The 16,978-nt window shown below is 44.8% G+C and overlaps 1 protein-coding gene across 1 annotated transcript in view; it reads left to right on the top strand.

The window, feature by feature from the left end:
* LOC134968720 (uncharacterized protein DDB_G0271670-like) overlaps nucleotides 1–10,785 on the top strand; it is a gene marked incomplete at its 5' end in the record, with an annotated part of 60,254 nt that extends 49,469 nt beyond the window's left edge. The window contains 3 exons of the mRNA XM_063944222.1: nucleotides 8,195–8,287; nucleotides 8,377–8,457; nucleotides 10,588–10,785. Of these exons, the coding sequence (XP_063800292.1) occupies nucleotides 8,195–8,287; nucleotides 8,377–8,457; nucleotides 10,588–10,785 (372 nt within the window). The remainder of the gene's footprint in view (nucleotides 1–8,194; nucleotides 8,288–8,376; nucleotides 8,458–10,587) is intronic.
* Between the last annotated feature and the right edge of the window lie 6,193 nt (nucleotides 10,786–16,978).

The following is a 16,978-nucleotide window of genomic DNA, read 5'->3' as shown; positions in this document are numbered from 1 at the left end:
CACTGCAGTGTCACGCAGGATGTCCCTTCCAAAAAACCCTCCCCAAACAGCACATGACGCAAAGAAAAAAAGAGGCGCAATGAGGTAGCTGACTGTGTGAGTAAGATAAGCGACCCTAGTGGCCGACACAAACACCGGGCCCATCTAGGAGTGGCACTGCAGTGTCACGCAGGATGTCCCTTCCAAAAAACCCTCCCCAAACAGCACATGACGCAAAGAAAAAAAGAGGCGCAATGAGGTAGCTGACTGTGTGAGTAAGATAAGCGACCCTAGTGGCCGACACAAACACCGGGCCCATCTAGGAGTGGCACTGCAGTGTCACGCAGGATGGCCCTTCCAAAAAACCCTCCCCAAACAGCACATGACGCAAAGAAAAAAAGAGGCGCAATGAGGTAGCTGACTGTGTGAGTAAGATAAGCGACCCTAGTGGCCGACACAAACACCGGGCCCATCTAGGAGTGGCACTGCAGTGTCACGCAGGATGGCCCTTCCAAAAAACCCTCCCCAAACAGCACATGACGCAAAGAAAAAAAGGGGCGCAATGAGGTAGCTGACTGTGTGAGTAAGATAAGCGACCCTAGTGGCCGACACAAACACCGGGCCCATCTAGGAGTGGCACTGCAGTGTCACGCAGGATGGCCCTTCCAAAAAACCCTCCCCAAACAGCACATGACGCAAAGAAAAAAAGGGGCGCAATGAGGTAGCTGACTGTGTGAGTAAGATAAGCGACCCTAGTGGCCGACACAAACACCGGGCCCATCTAGGAGTGGCACTGCAGTGTCACGCAGGATGGCCCTTCCAAAAAACCCTCCCCAAACAGCACATGACGCAAAGAAAAATAAAAGAAAAAAGAGGTGCAAGATGGAATTGTCCTTGGGCCCTCCCACCCACCCTTATGTTGTATAAACAGGACATGCACACTTTAACCAACCCATCATTTCAGTGACAGGGTCTGCCACACGACTGTGACTGATATGACGGGTTGGTTTGGACCCCCCCCAAAAAAGAAGCAATTAATCTCTCCTTGCACAAACTGGCTCTACAGAGGCAAGATGTCCACCTCATCATCATCCTCCGATATATCACCGTGTACATCCCCCTCCTCACAGATTATCAATTCGTCCCCACTGGAATCCACCATCTCAGCTCCCTGTGTACTTTGTGGAGGCAATTGCTGCTGGTCAATGTCTCCGCGGAGGAATTGATTATAATTCATTTTAATGAACATCATCTTCTCCACATTTTCTGGATGTAACCTCGTACGCCGATTGCTGACAAGGTGAGCGGCGGCACTAAACACTCTTTCGGAGTACACACTTGTGGGAGGGCAACTTAGGTAGAATAAAGCCAGTTTGTGCAAGGGCCTCCAAATTGCCTCTTTTTCCTGCCAGTATAAGTACGGACTGTGTGACGTGCCTACTTGGATGCGGTCACTCATATAATCCTCCACCATTCTTTCAATGTTGAGAGAATCATATGCAGTGACAGTAGACGACATGTCCGTAATCGTTGTCAGGTCCTTCAGTCCGGACCAGATGTCAGCATCAGCAGTCGCTCCAGACTGCCCTGCATCACCGCCAGCGGGTGGGCTCGGAATTCTGAGCCTTTTCCTTGCACCCCCAGTTGCGGGAGAATGTGAAGGAGGAGATGTTGACAGGTCGCGTTCCGCTTGACTTGACAATTTTCTCACCAGCAGGTCTTTCAACCCCAGCAGACTTGTGTCTGCCGGAAAGAGAGATCCAAGGTAGGTTTTAAATCTAGGATCGAGCACGGTGGCCAAAATGTAGTGCTCTGATTTCAACAGATTGACCACCCGTGAATCCTTGTTAAGCGAATTAAGGGCTCCATCCACAAGTCCCACATGCCTAGCGGAATCGCTCCGTGTTAGCTCCTCCTTCAATGTCTCCAGCTTCTTCTGCAAAAGCCTGATGAGGGGAATGACCTGACTCAGGCTGGCAGTGTCTGAACTGACTTCACGTGTGGCAAGTTCAAAGGGCATCAGAACCTTGCACAACGTTGAAATCATTCTCCACTGCACTTGAGACAGGTGCATTCCACCTCCTATATCGTGCTCAATTGTATAGGCTTGAATGGCCTTTTGCTGCTCCTCCAACCTCTGAAGCATATAGAGGGTTGAATTCCACCTCGTTACCACTTCTTGCTTCAGATGATGGCAGGGCAGGTTCAGTAGTTTTTGGTGGTGCTCCAGTCTTCTGTACGTGGTGCCTGTACGCCGAAAGTGTCCCGCAATTCTTCTGGCCACCGACAGCATCTCTTGCACGCCCCTGTCGTTTTTTAAAAAATTCTGCACCACCAAATTCAAGGTATGTGCAAAACATGGGACGTGCTGGAATTTGCCCATATTTAATGCACACACAATATTGCTGGCGTTGTCCGATGCCACAAATCCACAGGAGAGTCCAATTGGGGTAAGCCATTCTGCGATAATCTTCCTCAGTTGCCGTAAGAGGTTTTTAGCTGTGTGCGTATTCTGGAAAGCGGTGATACAAAGCGTAGCCTGCCTAGGAAAGAGTTGGCGTTTGCGAGATGCTGCTACTGGTGCCGCCGCTGCTGTTCTTGCGGCGGGAGTCCATACATCTACCCAGTGGGCTGTCACAGTCATATAGTCCTGACCCTGCCCTGCTCCACTTGTCCACATGTCCGTGGTTAAGTGGACATTGGGTACAACTGCATTTTTTAGGACACTGGTGAGTCTTTTTCTGACGTCCGTGTACATTCTCGGTATCGCCTGCCTACAGAAGTGGAACCTAGATGGTATTTGGTAACGGGGGCACACTGCCTCAATAAATTGTCTAGTTCCCTGTGAACTAACGGCGGATACCGGACGCACGTCTAACACCAACATAGTTGTCAAGGCCTCAGTTATCCGCTTTGCAGCAGGATGACTGCTGTGATATTTCATCTTCCTCGCAAAGGACTGTTGGACAGTCAATTGCTTACTGGAAGTAGTACAAGTGGGCTTATGACTTCCCCTCTGGGATGACCATCGACTCCCAGCAGCAACAACAGCAGCGCCAGCAGCAGTAGGCGTTACACGCAAGGATGCATCGGAGGAATCCCAGGCAGGAGAGGACTCGTCAGAATTGCCAGTGACATGGCCTGCAGGACTATTGGCATTCCTGGGGAAGGAGGAAATTGACACTGAGGGAGTTGGTGGGGTGGTTTGCGTGAGCTTGGTTACAAGAGGAAGGGATTTACTGGTCAGTGGACTGCTTCCGCTGTCGCCCAAAGTTTTTGAACTTGTCACTGACTTATTATGAATGCGCTGCAGGTGACGTATAAGGGAGGATGTTCCGAGGTGGTTAACGTCCTTACCCCTACTTATTACAGCTTGACAAAGGGAACACACGGCTTGACAAATGTTGTCCGCATTTCTGGTGAAATACTTCCACACCGAAGAGCTGATTTTTTGGGTATTTTCACCAGGCATGTCAACGGCCATATTCCTCCCACGGACAACAGGTGTCTCCCCGGGTGCCTGACTTAAACAAACCACCTCACCATCAGAATCCTCCTGGTCAATTTCCTCCCCAGCGCCAGCAACACCCATATCCTCCTCATCCTGGTGTACTTCAACACTGACATCTTCAATCTGACTATCAGGAACTGGACTGCGGGTGCTCCTTCCAGCACTTGCAGGGGGCGTGCAAATGGTGGAAGGCGCATGCTCTTCACGTCCAGTGTTGGGAAGGTCAGGCATCGCAACCGACACAATTGGACTCTCCTTGTGGATTTGGGATTTCGAAGAACGCACAGTTCTTTGCGGTGCTTTTGCCAGCTTGAGTCTTTTCAGTTTTCTAGCGAGAGGCTGAGTGCTTCCATCCTCATGTGAAGCTGAACCACTAGCCATGAACATAGGCCAGGGCCTCAGCCGTTCCTTGCCACTCCGTGTGGTAAATGGCATATTGGCAAGTTTACGCTTCTCCTCCGACAATTTTATTTTAGGTTTTGGAGTCCTTTTTTTACTGATATTTGGTGTTTTGGATTTGACATGCTCTGTACTATGACATTGGGCATCGGCCTTGGCAGACGACGTTGCTGGCATTTCATCGTCTCGGCCATGACTAGTGGCAGCAGCTTCAGCACGAGGTGGAAGTGGATCTTGATCTTTCCCTAATTTTGGAACCTCAACATTTTTGTTCTCCATATTTTAATAGGCACAACTAAAAGGCACCTCAGGTAAACAATGGAGATGGATGGATACTAGTATACAATTATGGATGGACTGCCGAGTGCCGACACAGAGGTAGCTACAGCCGTGGACTATTGTACTGTACTGTGTCTGCTGCTAATATAGACTGGATGATAATGAGATGTAGTATGTATGTATAAAGAAGAAAGAAAAAAAAACCACGGGTAGGTGGTATACAATTATGGATGGACTGCCGAGTGCCGACACAGAGGTAGCTACAGCCGTGGACTACCGTACTGTGTCTGCTGCTAATATAGACTGGTTGATAATGAGATGTAGTATGTATAAAGAAGAAAGAAAAAAAAAAACACGGGTAGGTGGTATACAATTATGGACGGACTGCCGAGTGCCGACACAGAGGTAGCTACAGCCGTGGACTACCGTACTGTGTCTGCTGCTAATATAGACTGGTTGATAATGAGATGTAGTATGTATAAAGAAGAAAGAAAAAAAAAAACACGGGTAGGTGGTATACAATTATGGACGGACTGCCGAGTGCCGACACAGAGGTAGCTACAGCCGTGGACTACCGTACTGTACTGTGTCTGCTGCTAATATAGACTGGATGATAATGAGATGTAGTATGTATAAAGAAGAAAGAAAAAAAAACCACGGGTAGGTGGTATACAATTATGGACGGACTGCCGAGTGCCGACACAGAGGTAGCTACAGCCGTGGACTACCGTACTGTACTGTGTCTGCTGCTAATATAGACTGGTTGATAAAGAGATGTAGTATGTATGTATAAAGAAGAAAGAAAAAAAAACCACGGGTAGGTGGTATACAATTATGGATGGACTGCCGAGTGCCGACACAAAGGTAGCTACAGCCGTGGACTACTGTACTGTGTCTGCTGCTAATATAGACTGGTTGATAAAGAGATGTAGTATGTATGTATAAAGAAGAAAGAAAAAAAAACCACGGGTAGGTGGTATACAATTATGGACGGACTGCCGAGTGCCGACACAGAGGTAGCTACAGCCGTGGACTACCATACTGTACTGTGTCTGCTGCTAATATAGACTGGTTGATAAAGAGATGTAGTATGTATGTATAAAGAAGAAAGAAAAAAAAACCACGGGTAGGTGGTATACAATTATGGATGGACTGCCGAGTGCCGACACAGAGGTAGCTACAGCCGTGGACTACTGTACTGTGTCTGCTGCTAATATAGACTGGTTGATAAAGAGATGTAGTATGTATGTATAAAGAAGAAAGAAAAAAAAACCACGGGTAGGTGGTATACAATTATGGACGGACTGCCGAGTGCCGACACAGAGGTAGCTACAGCCGTGGACTACCGTACTGTACTGTGTCTGCTGCTAATATAGACTGGTTGATAAAGAGATGTAGTATGTATGTATAAAGAAGAAAGAAAAAAAAACCACGGGTAGGTGGTATACAATTATGGATGGACTGCCGAGTGCCGACACAGAGGTAGCTACAGCCGTGGACTACTGTACTGTGTCTGCTGCTAATATAGACTGGTTGATAAAGAGATGTAGTATGTATGTATAAAGAAGAAAGAAAAAAAAACCACGGGTAGGTGGTATACAATTATGGATGGACTGCCGAGTGCCGACACAGAGGTAGCTACAGCCGTGAACTACCGTACTGTGTCTGCTGCGACTCGATGATAAATAATGATATAAAAAATATATATATATCACTACTGCAGCCGGACAGGTATATATTATATAATGACGGACCTGCTGGACACTGTCTGTCAGCAGAATGAGTTTTTTATAGAATAAAAAAAAAAACACCACACAAGTCACACGACGAGTGTTTAACTTTTTCAGGCAATCACAATATAGTATACTACTAACTATACTGGTGGTCAGTGTGGTCAGGTCACTGGTCAGTCACACTGGCAGTGGCACTCCTGCAGCAAAAGTGTGCACTGTTTAATTTTAATAATATGTACTCCTGGCTCCTGCTATAACCTATAACTGGCACTGCTCCCCAGTCTCCCCCACAATTATAAGCTGTGTGAGCACAGTCAGATATATACATAGATGATGCAGCACACTGGGCTGAGCAGTGCACACAGATATGGTATGTGACTGAGTCACTGTGTATCGTTTTTTTCAGGCAGAGAACGGATTATATTAAATAAAACTGCACTGTCTGGTGGTCACTGTGGTCAGTCACTACTAAACTCTGCACTCTCTACAGTACTCCTAAGCTCCAGTAAATCAAGTGTCTCTGTCTCAAATCAATCTCACTCTCTCTCTTCTAATCTAAATGGAGAGGACGCCAGCCACGTCCTCTCCCTATCAATCTCAATGCACGTGTGAAAATGGCGGCGACGCGCGGCTCCTTATATAGAATCCGAGTCTCGCGAGAATCCGACAGCGTCATGATGACGTTCGGGCGCGCTCGGGTTAACCGAGCAAGGCGGGAAGATCCGAGTCGCTCGGACCCGTGAAAAAAACCATGAAGTTCGGGCGGGTTCGGATTCCGAGGAACCGAACCCGCTCATCTCTACTGTGTATATGAGGATGTCTGTGTGTATATGGGGGTGGCTGTGTGTGTGTATATGAGGATGTCTGTGTGTATATGAGGATGTCTGTGTGTATATGGGGGTGGCTGTGTGTGTGTATATATGGGGATGTCTGTGTGTATATGAGGATGTCTGTGTGTATATGGAGGTGGCTGTATGCATGTGTATATGAGGATGTCTGCGTGTATATGTGGGTGGCTGTGTGTGTGTGTGTATGAGGATGTCTGTGTGTGTATATGGGGGTGTCTGTGTGCATATGGGGATGTCTGTGTGTATATGGAGGTGGCTGTATGCATGTGTATATGAGGATGTCTGCGTGTATATGTGGGTGGCTGTGTGTGTATGAGGATGTCTGTGTGTATATGGGGGTGACTGTGTATATGAGGATGTCTGTGTGTATATGTGGGTGGCTGTGTGTGTGTGTGTGTGTGTATGAGGATGTCTGTGTGTGTATATGGGGGTGTCTGTGTGTATATGGGGATGTCTGTGTGTATATGGGGGTGGCTGTATGCATGTGTATATGAGGATGTCTGCGTGTATATGTGGGTGGCTGTGTGTGTGTGTGTATGTATGAGGATGTCTGTGTCTATATGGGGGTGTCTGTGTGTATATGAGGGTGTCTGTGTGTATATGGAGGTGGCTGTGTGTGTGTATATGATGATGTCTGTGTGTATTTTGGGGGTTGCTGTGTGTGTGTGTGTGTGTATGAGGATGTATGTGTGTATATGGGGGTGACTGTGTATATGAGGATGTCTGTGTGTATATGGGGGTGGCTGTGTGTGTGTATATGAGGATGTCTGTGTGTATATGAGGATGTCTGTGTGTATATGGGGTTGGCTGTATGTGTGTATATGAGGATGTCTGTGTGTGTGGCTGTGTGTGTGTGTGTGTGTGTGTGTGTGAGTGTGTGTATATGAGGATGTCTGTGTGTATATGGGAGTGCCTGTATGTGTGTGTATATGAGGAAGTCTGTGTGTATATGGGGGGTAGCTGTGTGTGTGTGTGTGTGTGTGTGTGTGTGTGTGTGTGTATGTGTCTGTGTGTATATGGGGGTGGCTGTGTGTGTGTGTGTGTGTGTGTGTGTGTGTATATGAGGATGTCTGTATGTATATGCAAGTTGCAAATTACATTGTTACAAGACTCATTCTTCAGTGTTTGTGTGGCATATTTTATGACAATAGGCCTTACCCAGTTGGCTTCACCCATTAAGCTTACTATGAGTAAAATTAGGTCTGAAACTGCACAGCTTATAGTGAATGTGCTAAACTAAGAGGATCAATCATATATGAATATTTTACATTCTGATAATTAACCCTTCCACTGCCACTGTACACAATGGAGCATTACATCTTTGTCTGCAGTACAGAAGGCTTTGAAGACACTCTGGCTTCCTGCTGCAGATTACACAAACCCTCTGTATACTGAGCCCTGCTTAGAAAGCATTAATTGTTGTCAAGCTAAATTTCACACCAAAGATAACAGAGGCGCTGCCTAAACGAGATAAACAACCCACTCGCCTTGAGACTAATGAGATGCAAGAGAGATGTTCTGTGAGACATTGGATGACGGTTAGTGGTGCCATCTAGCTCCCATATTAAAGGACAGCTTTATTTTGGGATGTTTTTGATCATGTTCATAACATTTTGGTGCATTTCAGAATGCTTGGCTAAGTATGGACACAAAACTACGGTCTTGCATGCAAAATCATATTTCAGAAACAGCGCTCATCCTCAAGAGAGTAAACATTTCACTGCAAATAAAATGTAAATCTCCTGCACCAATGACTCTGGGGTTGATTCAGAGGTGGATGCTAATTCGATGTTCAAAGCAAGTATCCAGATATTTGTGATCTGCACATGCACAGTAGCAACACTACGCATGAGCATGGATGGTGTAATGGTTAGCATTGCTGCCTCAAAGCACTGAGGTCCTGGGTTCCATTCCCACCATGGACCTAACTGTGTGGAGTTTGTATAATCTCCCTGTGTTTGTGTGGGTTTCTTCCAGATACTCTGGTTTCCCTCCACACTCCAAAAATATACTGGTAGGTTAATTGGCTCCCAACTAACGTGAATGTATGTGTGTGTGTGTGTGTGTGTGTGTGTGTGTGTGTGTGTGTGTGTGTGTACATGTGGTAGGGAATATAGATTGTAAGCTCTACTGGGGCAGGGACTGATTTGAATAGCCAAATATTCTCTGTAAAGAGCTGCAGAATATGTGTGTGCTATATAAATAACTGGTAATAAATATATGTGCAGATCTGGTCCTATAACGTTGGACGCAGTGCGGCTGCACACAACAGGTGAGTGACAGTCTGCAGTCATTTGGGGGCAGGAAGGTAGAGTGTTGCAGAAAACAGGGACATGTCAGCCCCATTTTCTGTGCAAGCAGGGCCAGTGAAATCCCAATATCCTGTGGGTTACTCAGATGTCAGAAGGCCTGTGGATGTTAAGGTAGGTGATCGGTTACTGCGTCTTCAGACACAGCAGTTGATCACAAAAGTCAGCAGTGGGAGTCTTTATACACAAGACACCTCCTGTGGCTTTTGCATATTTTCGCACAGACGCTGTGTACAAAGACGCAGCGCTGTGCCATTAGCATCCAATCAGTCCCACTATATGCTAAGTTCACAATACAGAGGTGGTACCTCTTGTGTGGAACAATGGCAAAATGTACATATAATGCTTTTTTATAAGTAGTGCAGCTTTTTAAGTCTTTTTTTAAAATACCAAATTTAGGGCCTAATTCAGACCTAATCGCAGCAGCAAACTTTTTCTCTAATGGGCAAAACCATGTGCAGTGCAGGTGGGGCAGATATAACATGTGCAGAGAGAGTTAGATCAGGTCTCAAATTACGCTCTTAGGGGGTCATTCCGAGTTGTTCGCTCGCAAGCGGATTTTAGCAGATTTGCTCATGCTAAGCCGCCGCCTACTGGGAGTGAATCTTAGCATCTTAAAATTGCGAATGATGTATTCGCAATATTGCGATTACACACCTCGTAGCAGTTTCTGAGTAGCTCCAGACTTACTCTGCATCTGCGATCAGTTCAGTGCTTGTCGTTCCCGGTTTGACGTCACAAACACACCCAGCGTTCGGCCAGACACTCCTCCGTTTCTCCGGCCACTCCTGCGTTTTTTCCGGAAACGGTAGCGTTTTTTTCCCACACGCCCATAAAACGGCCTGTTTCCGCCCAGTAACACCCATTTACTGTCTATCACATTACGATCGCCAGAACGATGAAAAAGCCGTGAGTAAAATTCCTAACTGCATAGCAAATTTACTTGGCGCAGTCGCAGCGCGGACATTGCGCATGCGCATTAAGCGGAAAATCGCTGCGATGCGAAGATTTTTACCGAGCGAACAACTCGGAATGAACCCCTTAGTTATTAAATGAAGGGACAAAAGGACAACCAGCCTAAGAATGAATATTTATATAGAGGAAGATTTCTCTAATGGCCATCTGTTGAATCCCCTGTTCTGGCTTCATCCACCAGTTTTCAAAATCATTTCTGTCAGTCACACAATGCATCTTATACATGTTATACTGTACATTGCAACAATCAGTCTTTTTACAAATGGCCTCTTCCGCATCTGATACACTGAGCGGAATAGAAACATCTGTGTAATGAAACACATTGTATCATATTTTGGTATAATACCTTTGGTATTTAATAAAATGGGTCTTTGAACAGAGACTGCTGATAATTACCTCTAAATACTGAAAATGAATCATTTGGCTTGAGTACTTTGAAAAATGTTCATCATTATTAAGGCCAGACATTCTCTGATATAAATTATTTTGGCTTGCTGGCATCAACTTTTAACCATTCCTCTTATTCCAATAGTCAACATTTTCTTTCAAAAAAGTGTTCCACAGTTTATACCACATATTATTCTAAAATAAGTAGGACATTTTATGGACATCAGCTGTTTGATTTCTTTTCTAATGTCCTTTTTACACTAACATTCAATAGCAATCCTCTCACCAACACAATTAAAAAATCTTCAAAGGCCAAACTTGAAGTATCTGGTTACGAGGCCAATTCACTTTTTAACCTGGAATAACTGTTTTGTGACCCCTAATGATCACACATTATGTAGCCAGATTACCCAATCAATGTGCACTTAATAACAAAGACCAATAATTAAGCCCCTTTTGAAATGGCAACACAGGGCCGGCAGTCAGGATGTTTTGACACCAAAAGGTCATGTGGAGAAAGTTTCACAAGTAAATGGGACGGATAGCTGTAACAAACTATCAATCTGTATTATTCTGCCGCCTAGCACAATAGAGTGACCTTTGAATCCACCCGTTAAATGGCTCACAATAATTTTTAACCTCTACGCCGTTTGTTAAAGCTGCAGGTGTAAGGCCCTTGGTACCAAATCAAGCAGTGGTAAATGTGTAGGATGCTGTATAGCAATGTGTTATGGGATGCGGAGGCTGTGTGAATGGATCAATAGGATGGCCCTGTACAGAGAAAAATCAGTAGATGTGTTGAAAAAGCCTCCGCTTTCAGCAGAGGGACAATGGAGCCGTCAGTAATGTGACATAATGCAACAATGAGAAGGAGTAGCATTCTGAATATCGTTCCTCCCAGGGGGCCTGGGCATATTAGGGTCCTGCTGAAAACGTTACGGGGGGAAAATTACAAGGAACTGTGAAGAATGTGTTCTTATGTATATAAGTACACGTATTTAGAGAAATAAATAGCTTTTTGTTTTTTTGAGTGACAGAAGTTACCAAATCTTTGTTATAGCCATGGATTAAAGCCACCAATTAAAAAGCTCTTTGAAAAGGAAAAAAATATTCGACAACAGATTTTCATGGCGAGAAAGAAGCTATGAGGTAAATGACTTTCTCAGGTGCAGTGTTAGATCAAACTATTATATCATAAAGAATTGGTCATATACAACATACATAATGTATCCACATTTTACTTTGTTGGATAGTTATTCCGTTACAGCAAAGTTCTATTTTATTTATCTTCTTTTCACCGGATATTATGCTTACAATGTAAATAGATGCATTATTACTAGATATTTTAGTATAATATTGTTGCTAGTTATGTAAGGAAAAATGAACTGGCATCAGCGTATAGGATTCCTATAGAAATCATACGTATTTCAATAGACTTTAAATTAGCATAATATGAACCAATCAGGTTTAATTCCAGTATCCAAATATAGTTGTTCTATATATGTAGTTTTGCAGCTGTACTGTATATGTACAGTATGTTTGTAGAGAGAGTCATCTTAGGGGAGGGTGCCTGTGTGATTTGTCTGAGCGGTCCTCCCCCTCGTGATAGCACATAGTAGATATATTCAGTGGGGGCAGGGTGTGTCATGTGGGTCCCCCTGGACCCAGGTGCCCATGTGTACTGCATACCCTGCTGAACCCACTTACAGGAGAGATTTGCCATTGTTTGTTGATATACAAAGACTTGAGGATTAAAAGTGCACTAATATGGAACACCTCCAGCCAATGGGGCCTATTTACCTATTTATTTATTAATCATAAATACAGGCAGATATGTGTATATAATGCTTATTTGTGACTGTTGGATTTCTCCTCCCTGTTTCCCAATCCTCCATCCATTTTTCTGTATTCCTTGTTTGCTAAAAAAATAAAAATAAAAAATAACAAAAAGTGCATACACATTCGCCAATGCCGGGTCTGACAGCGAAGAGCCTCGTGACATGCTGCATTCTCCAGCATGTCATTGCTAGCGACATCCCCCATCAGACCTGCGGGAGCTCACATAGCATGGGTACACACTAGATGATGTACCCAATATGTCGCTTCGATCCACGGGATCTGGCAACATATAATCTAGTGTGTACTAAGCTTTAGGTTCAGTAATGGCAGACTCAATGAAAAAACACTATTATTTATCATAAACTCCGGTTGATGATGGCAATAAGGCTTTTTTTCACCATTTGATAAAAAATGCCCCTTTACTTGGGAATGCCAGTCTCAATATATTAAAAAGTTGGAGATTCCTGTAAATCGACTAAAAAACAATTGCTGAGGTTTGAAGGAGTAGCAATGTTTCCACGTTTACTTTATCACTAATGACTCAATGGGGGTCATTTGGAGTTAATTGCTCGCTAGCAACTTTTTGCTGTGATGCGATCAGATAGTCGCCGCCTATGGGGGAGTGTATTTTCGTTTTGCAAGTGTGCGAACGATTTTGTAGCCGACGGCACAAAAAAGTTTGTTGCAGTTTCTGAGTAGCTCTGGACTTACTCAGCCGCTGCGATCACTTCAGACTTTTTGGTCCCGGAATTGACGTCAGACACCCGCCCTGCAAACGCTTGGACACGCCTGCGTTTTTCCAAACACTCCCAGAAAACGGTCCGTTGACACCCATAAACGCCCTCTTTCTGTCAATCTCCTTGCGATCGGCTGTGCGAGTGGATTCTTCGTTAAATCCATCGCCCAGCACCGATCCTCTTTGTACCCGTACAACGTGCCTGCACATTGCGGTCCATACGCATGCACACTTTTGCCGAGTTTGAACCTGATCGCAGCGCTGCAAAAAGTTGCTAGCGAGCGATCAACTCGTAATGACCCCCAATGTTCCTACGCATCCAACTACATTCATTCACTCCACACACCATGTGCTGCAGTTCCTATTAAGCTCACATGCCTCCATCCTTCAATAGGTTGGCATCTTTAAAATGAAACCAACTCACGTATCACAGGGCTACTGCGGAGGCTGAGCAAGCTGATAAGGATGCTGTCAAAATCACAGCAGTCAGCAACCCGACAGAAGACTGTCAGCGGGATCCTTGCAGTCAGAATCCCGATGGATCCCGGAGGTAAGTACCATGATTAGGGATAGGACTAGGCACTAGGGGGAGGATTAGGTTTAGGACGTGGAAGTGGGAGGTTAGGGTTAGGCTGCGGGAGAGGTGGGTTAGGGATAGGCTGCGGGAGAGGTAGGTTAGGGTAAGGATTAGGGGTAGGGTGAAATACCCACAATCCATTGGGATTCCACTGTCAGTCTTCTGACTGTTGGATTTCGCAGCCAACCCAGCTGAAATCCTCTTGTCGTCATCAAAGTCCTTGCACTACAGCTCTTCTCCATTTCTGAAGTGGAGAAAGAGTGAAGTGTTACAACAGATACCGTAGTGTTTCTTTTTTTATTTTATGGATAGATTTGTTTATCTTTGTAGGGAAAACCTTGTCAATATCTGCATAAGTATATCCTCTTCCCTTATGTGCTTTTACTACCGTTACCTATACCGTCATCTGCACCCTACACATGTAGATGATGGTATAGGTAAGCTCTGCTGCCCTGCTGCTTATTTAAGTATTATGACTGCTGAAGAAATGTTCATAAACGGGAAATCAGGTTTAGGCTTGGAGGAGGGTTAGGCTGCGGGGGTAGGGGGTGGGGAGTTAGGGTTAAGGAAGCTATACTGTAGTAAGTATTGGGACCCTCAGGTGCAAATGCAGGATTTGCAAGGGGGGTTTCCAGAGAGAGGTGGAGCCAAGCATGTGGGTTGAGACTCAGGTGAATCAGTATATACCTGGTCCTTTAAACATTAAACATGCATTGGCGTTTCTATAATGGGTGCAATTGGTGTGGTGCACACGGTACACTAAATAAATATATATATATATATACACACTGTATATATATATATATACACACACACACACACACACACACACACACACACACACACACACACACACACACACAGTATATATAGTATATACACACACATGCATACATTTATACACATTATACATACATAAATATATATATATATATATATATATATACACACTGCTCAAAAAAATAAAGGGAACACTAAAATAACACATCCTAGATCTGAATGAATGAAATATTCTTATTAAATACTTTGTTCTTTACATAGTTGAATATGCTGACAGCAAAATCACACAAAAATTATCAATGGAAATCAAATTTATTAACCCATGGAGGTCTGGATTTGGAGTCACACTCAAAATTAAAGTGGAAAAACACACTACAGGCTGAGCCAACTTTGATGTAATGTCCTTAAAACAAGTCAAAATGAGGCTCAGTAGTGTGTGTGGCCTCCACGTGCCTGTATGACCTCCCTACAACGCCTGGGCATGCTCCTGATGAGGTGGCAGATGGTCTCCTGAGGGATCTCCTCCCAGACCTGTTCTAAAGCATCCGCCAACTCCTGGACAGTCTGTGGTGCAATGTGGCGTTGGTGGATGGAGCGAGACATGATGTCCCAGATGTGCTCAATTGGATTCAGGTCTGGGGAACGGGCGGGCCAGTCCATAGCATCAATGCCTTCGTCTTGCAGGGACTGCTGACACACTCCAGCCACATGAGGTCTAGCATTGTCTTGCATTAGGAGGAACCCAGGGTCAACCGCACCAGCATATGGTCTCACAAGGGGTCTGAGGATCTCATCTCGGTACCTAATGGCAGTCAGGCTACCTCTGGCAAGCACATGGAGGGCTGTGCGGCCCCCCAAAGAAATGCCACCCCACACCATTACTGACCCAATGCCAAACCGGTCATGCTGGAGGATGTTGCAGGCAGCAGAACGTTCTCCTTGTCATCTCCAGACTCTGTCACGTCTGTCACGTGCTCAGTGAGAACCTGCTTTCATCTGTGAAGAGCACAGGACACCAGTGGCGAATTTGCCAATCTTGGTGTTCTCTGGCAAATGCCAAACATCCTGCACGGTGTTGGGCTGTAAGCACAACCCCCACCTGTGGACGTCGGCCCCTCATACCACCCTCATGGAGTCTGTTTCTGATCGTTTGAGTAGACACATGCACATTTATGGCTTTCTGGAGGTCATTTTGCAGGGCTCTGGCAGTGCTCCTCCTGTTCCTCCTTGCACAAAGGTGGAGGTAGCGGTCCTGCTGCTGGGTTGTTGCCCTCTTACGGCCTCCTCCACGTCTCCTGATGTACTGGCATGTCTCCTGGTAGCGCCTCCATGCTCTGGACACTACGCTGACAGACACAGCAAACCTTCTTGCCACAGCTCGCATTGATGTGCCATCCTGGATGAGCTGCACTACCTGAGCCACTTGTGTGGGTTGTAGACTCCGTCTCATGCTACCACTAGAGTGAAAGCACCGCCAGCTTTCAAAAGTGACCAAAACATCAGCCAGAAAGCATAGGAGCTGAGAAGTGGTCTGTGGTCACCACCTGTAGAACAACTCCTTTATTGGGGGTGTCTTGCTAATTGCCTATAATTTCCACCTGTTGTCTATTCCATTTGCACAACAACATGTGAAATTGATTGTCAATCAGTGTTGCTTCCTAAGTGGACAGTTTGATTTCACAGAAGTGTGATTGACTTGGAGTTGCATTGTGTTGTTTAAGTGTTCCCTTTATTTTTTTGAGCAGTGTATACAGTATATATATATATATATATATATACACACATATACTACACTCCGCTAGGTGGTAGATGGACACCCGACGAGTTGCTATAATTTGTTAATTTGTCTCTTAGACTGCCGGAAAAACAATCTTGAGAAAAAAATAATAATAATAATAATAATAATAATAAAAAAATATATATATATGTGACATGTGTGTATATATATATATATGTGTGTATATATATATATATATATATATATATATACAAACTGGTGGTCTTCTAGAGAGGGGTATGCATCCTTCCACTCTCAATCCATAAAGAACCAGGCGGCACTCCAGAGGACTTGTGAATAACAAAGTGTAATGAGCAAATTAGTTAAAGAGGTGGCATAACTCCGCCAACGTTTCAGCGCCACGCAGGGCGCTTTTCTCAAGGCTGTATGCAGTGGTACAAACAAACTCAACAATGTGAACAAACATACCTTTATGTGCTGATGTGCATCGGACCGTGCGCTGGAACAGCGGGAGCCGGCGTCCGGCGGGACTTCCGGTAAGTTCGCCTGACTCGTTACCAGGAAGTGACATCATCTGATAACTAGGCAACCGCGGGCGTCCCAGCCTCCGCTGCTTGATCGGCTGAACCTGGCGGAAGAACAATAAGTGAAATGGCAACATGAATTAGTTAATGCCCTGTGATCAACAACAAATATTGTGTCAATAATAAATATCCTGAAGTGTGTAAATTATCTATGCGTGTAGAACATGTCTAATATCCACCAGAGCAGAAATTAATTATGTCGTGAAATCATGGTGTAAAAAGTGCATAATATAAAACAGTTAAAAACAAAGGTAATCCAATAAACCAGCAATGTTGACAAATGCTATAGGGACTGTGTTAGTAA

This window comes from Pseudophryne corroboree, chromosome 11, assembly GCF_028390025.1.
Source record: "Pseudophryne corroboree isolate aPseCor3 chromosome 11, aPseCor3.hap2, whole genome shotgun sequence".
Classification (NCBI taxonomy): Eukaryota; Metazoa; Chordata; class Amphibia; order Anura; family Myobatrachidae; genus Pseudophryne; species Pseudophryne corroboree.
The sequence above is the reverse complement of the archived record's forward strand: the minus strand, read 5'-3'. Positions and strand labels throughout refer to the sequence as shown.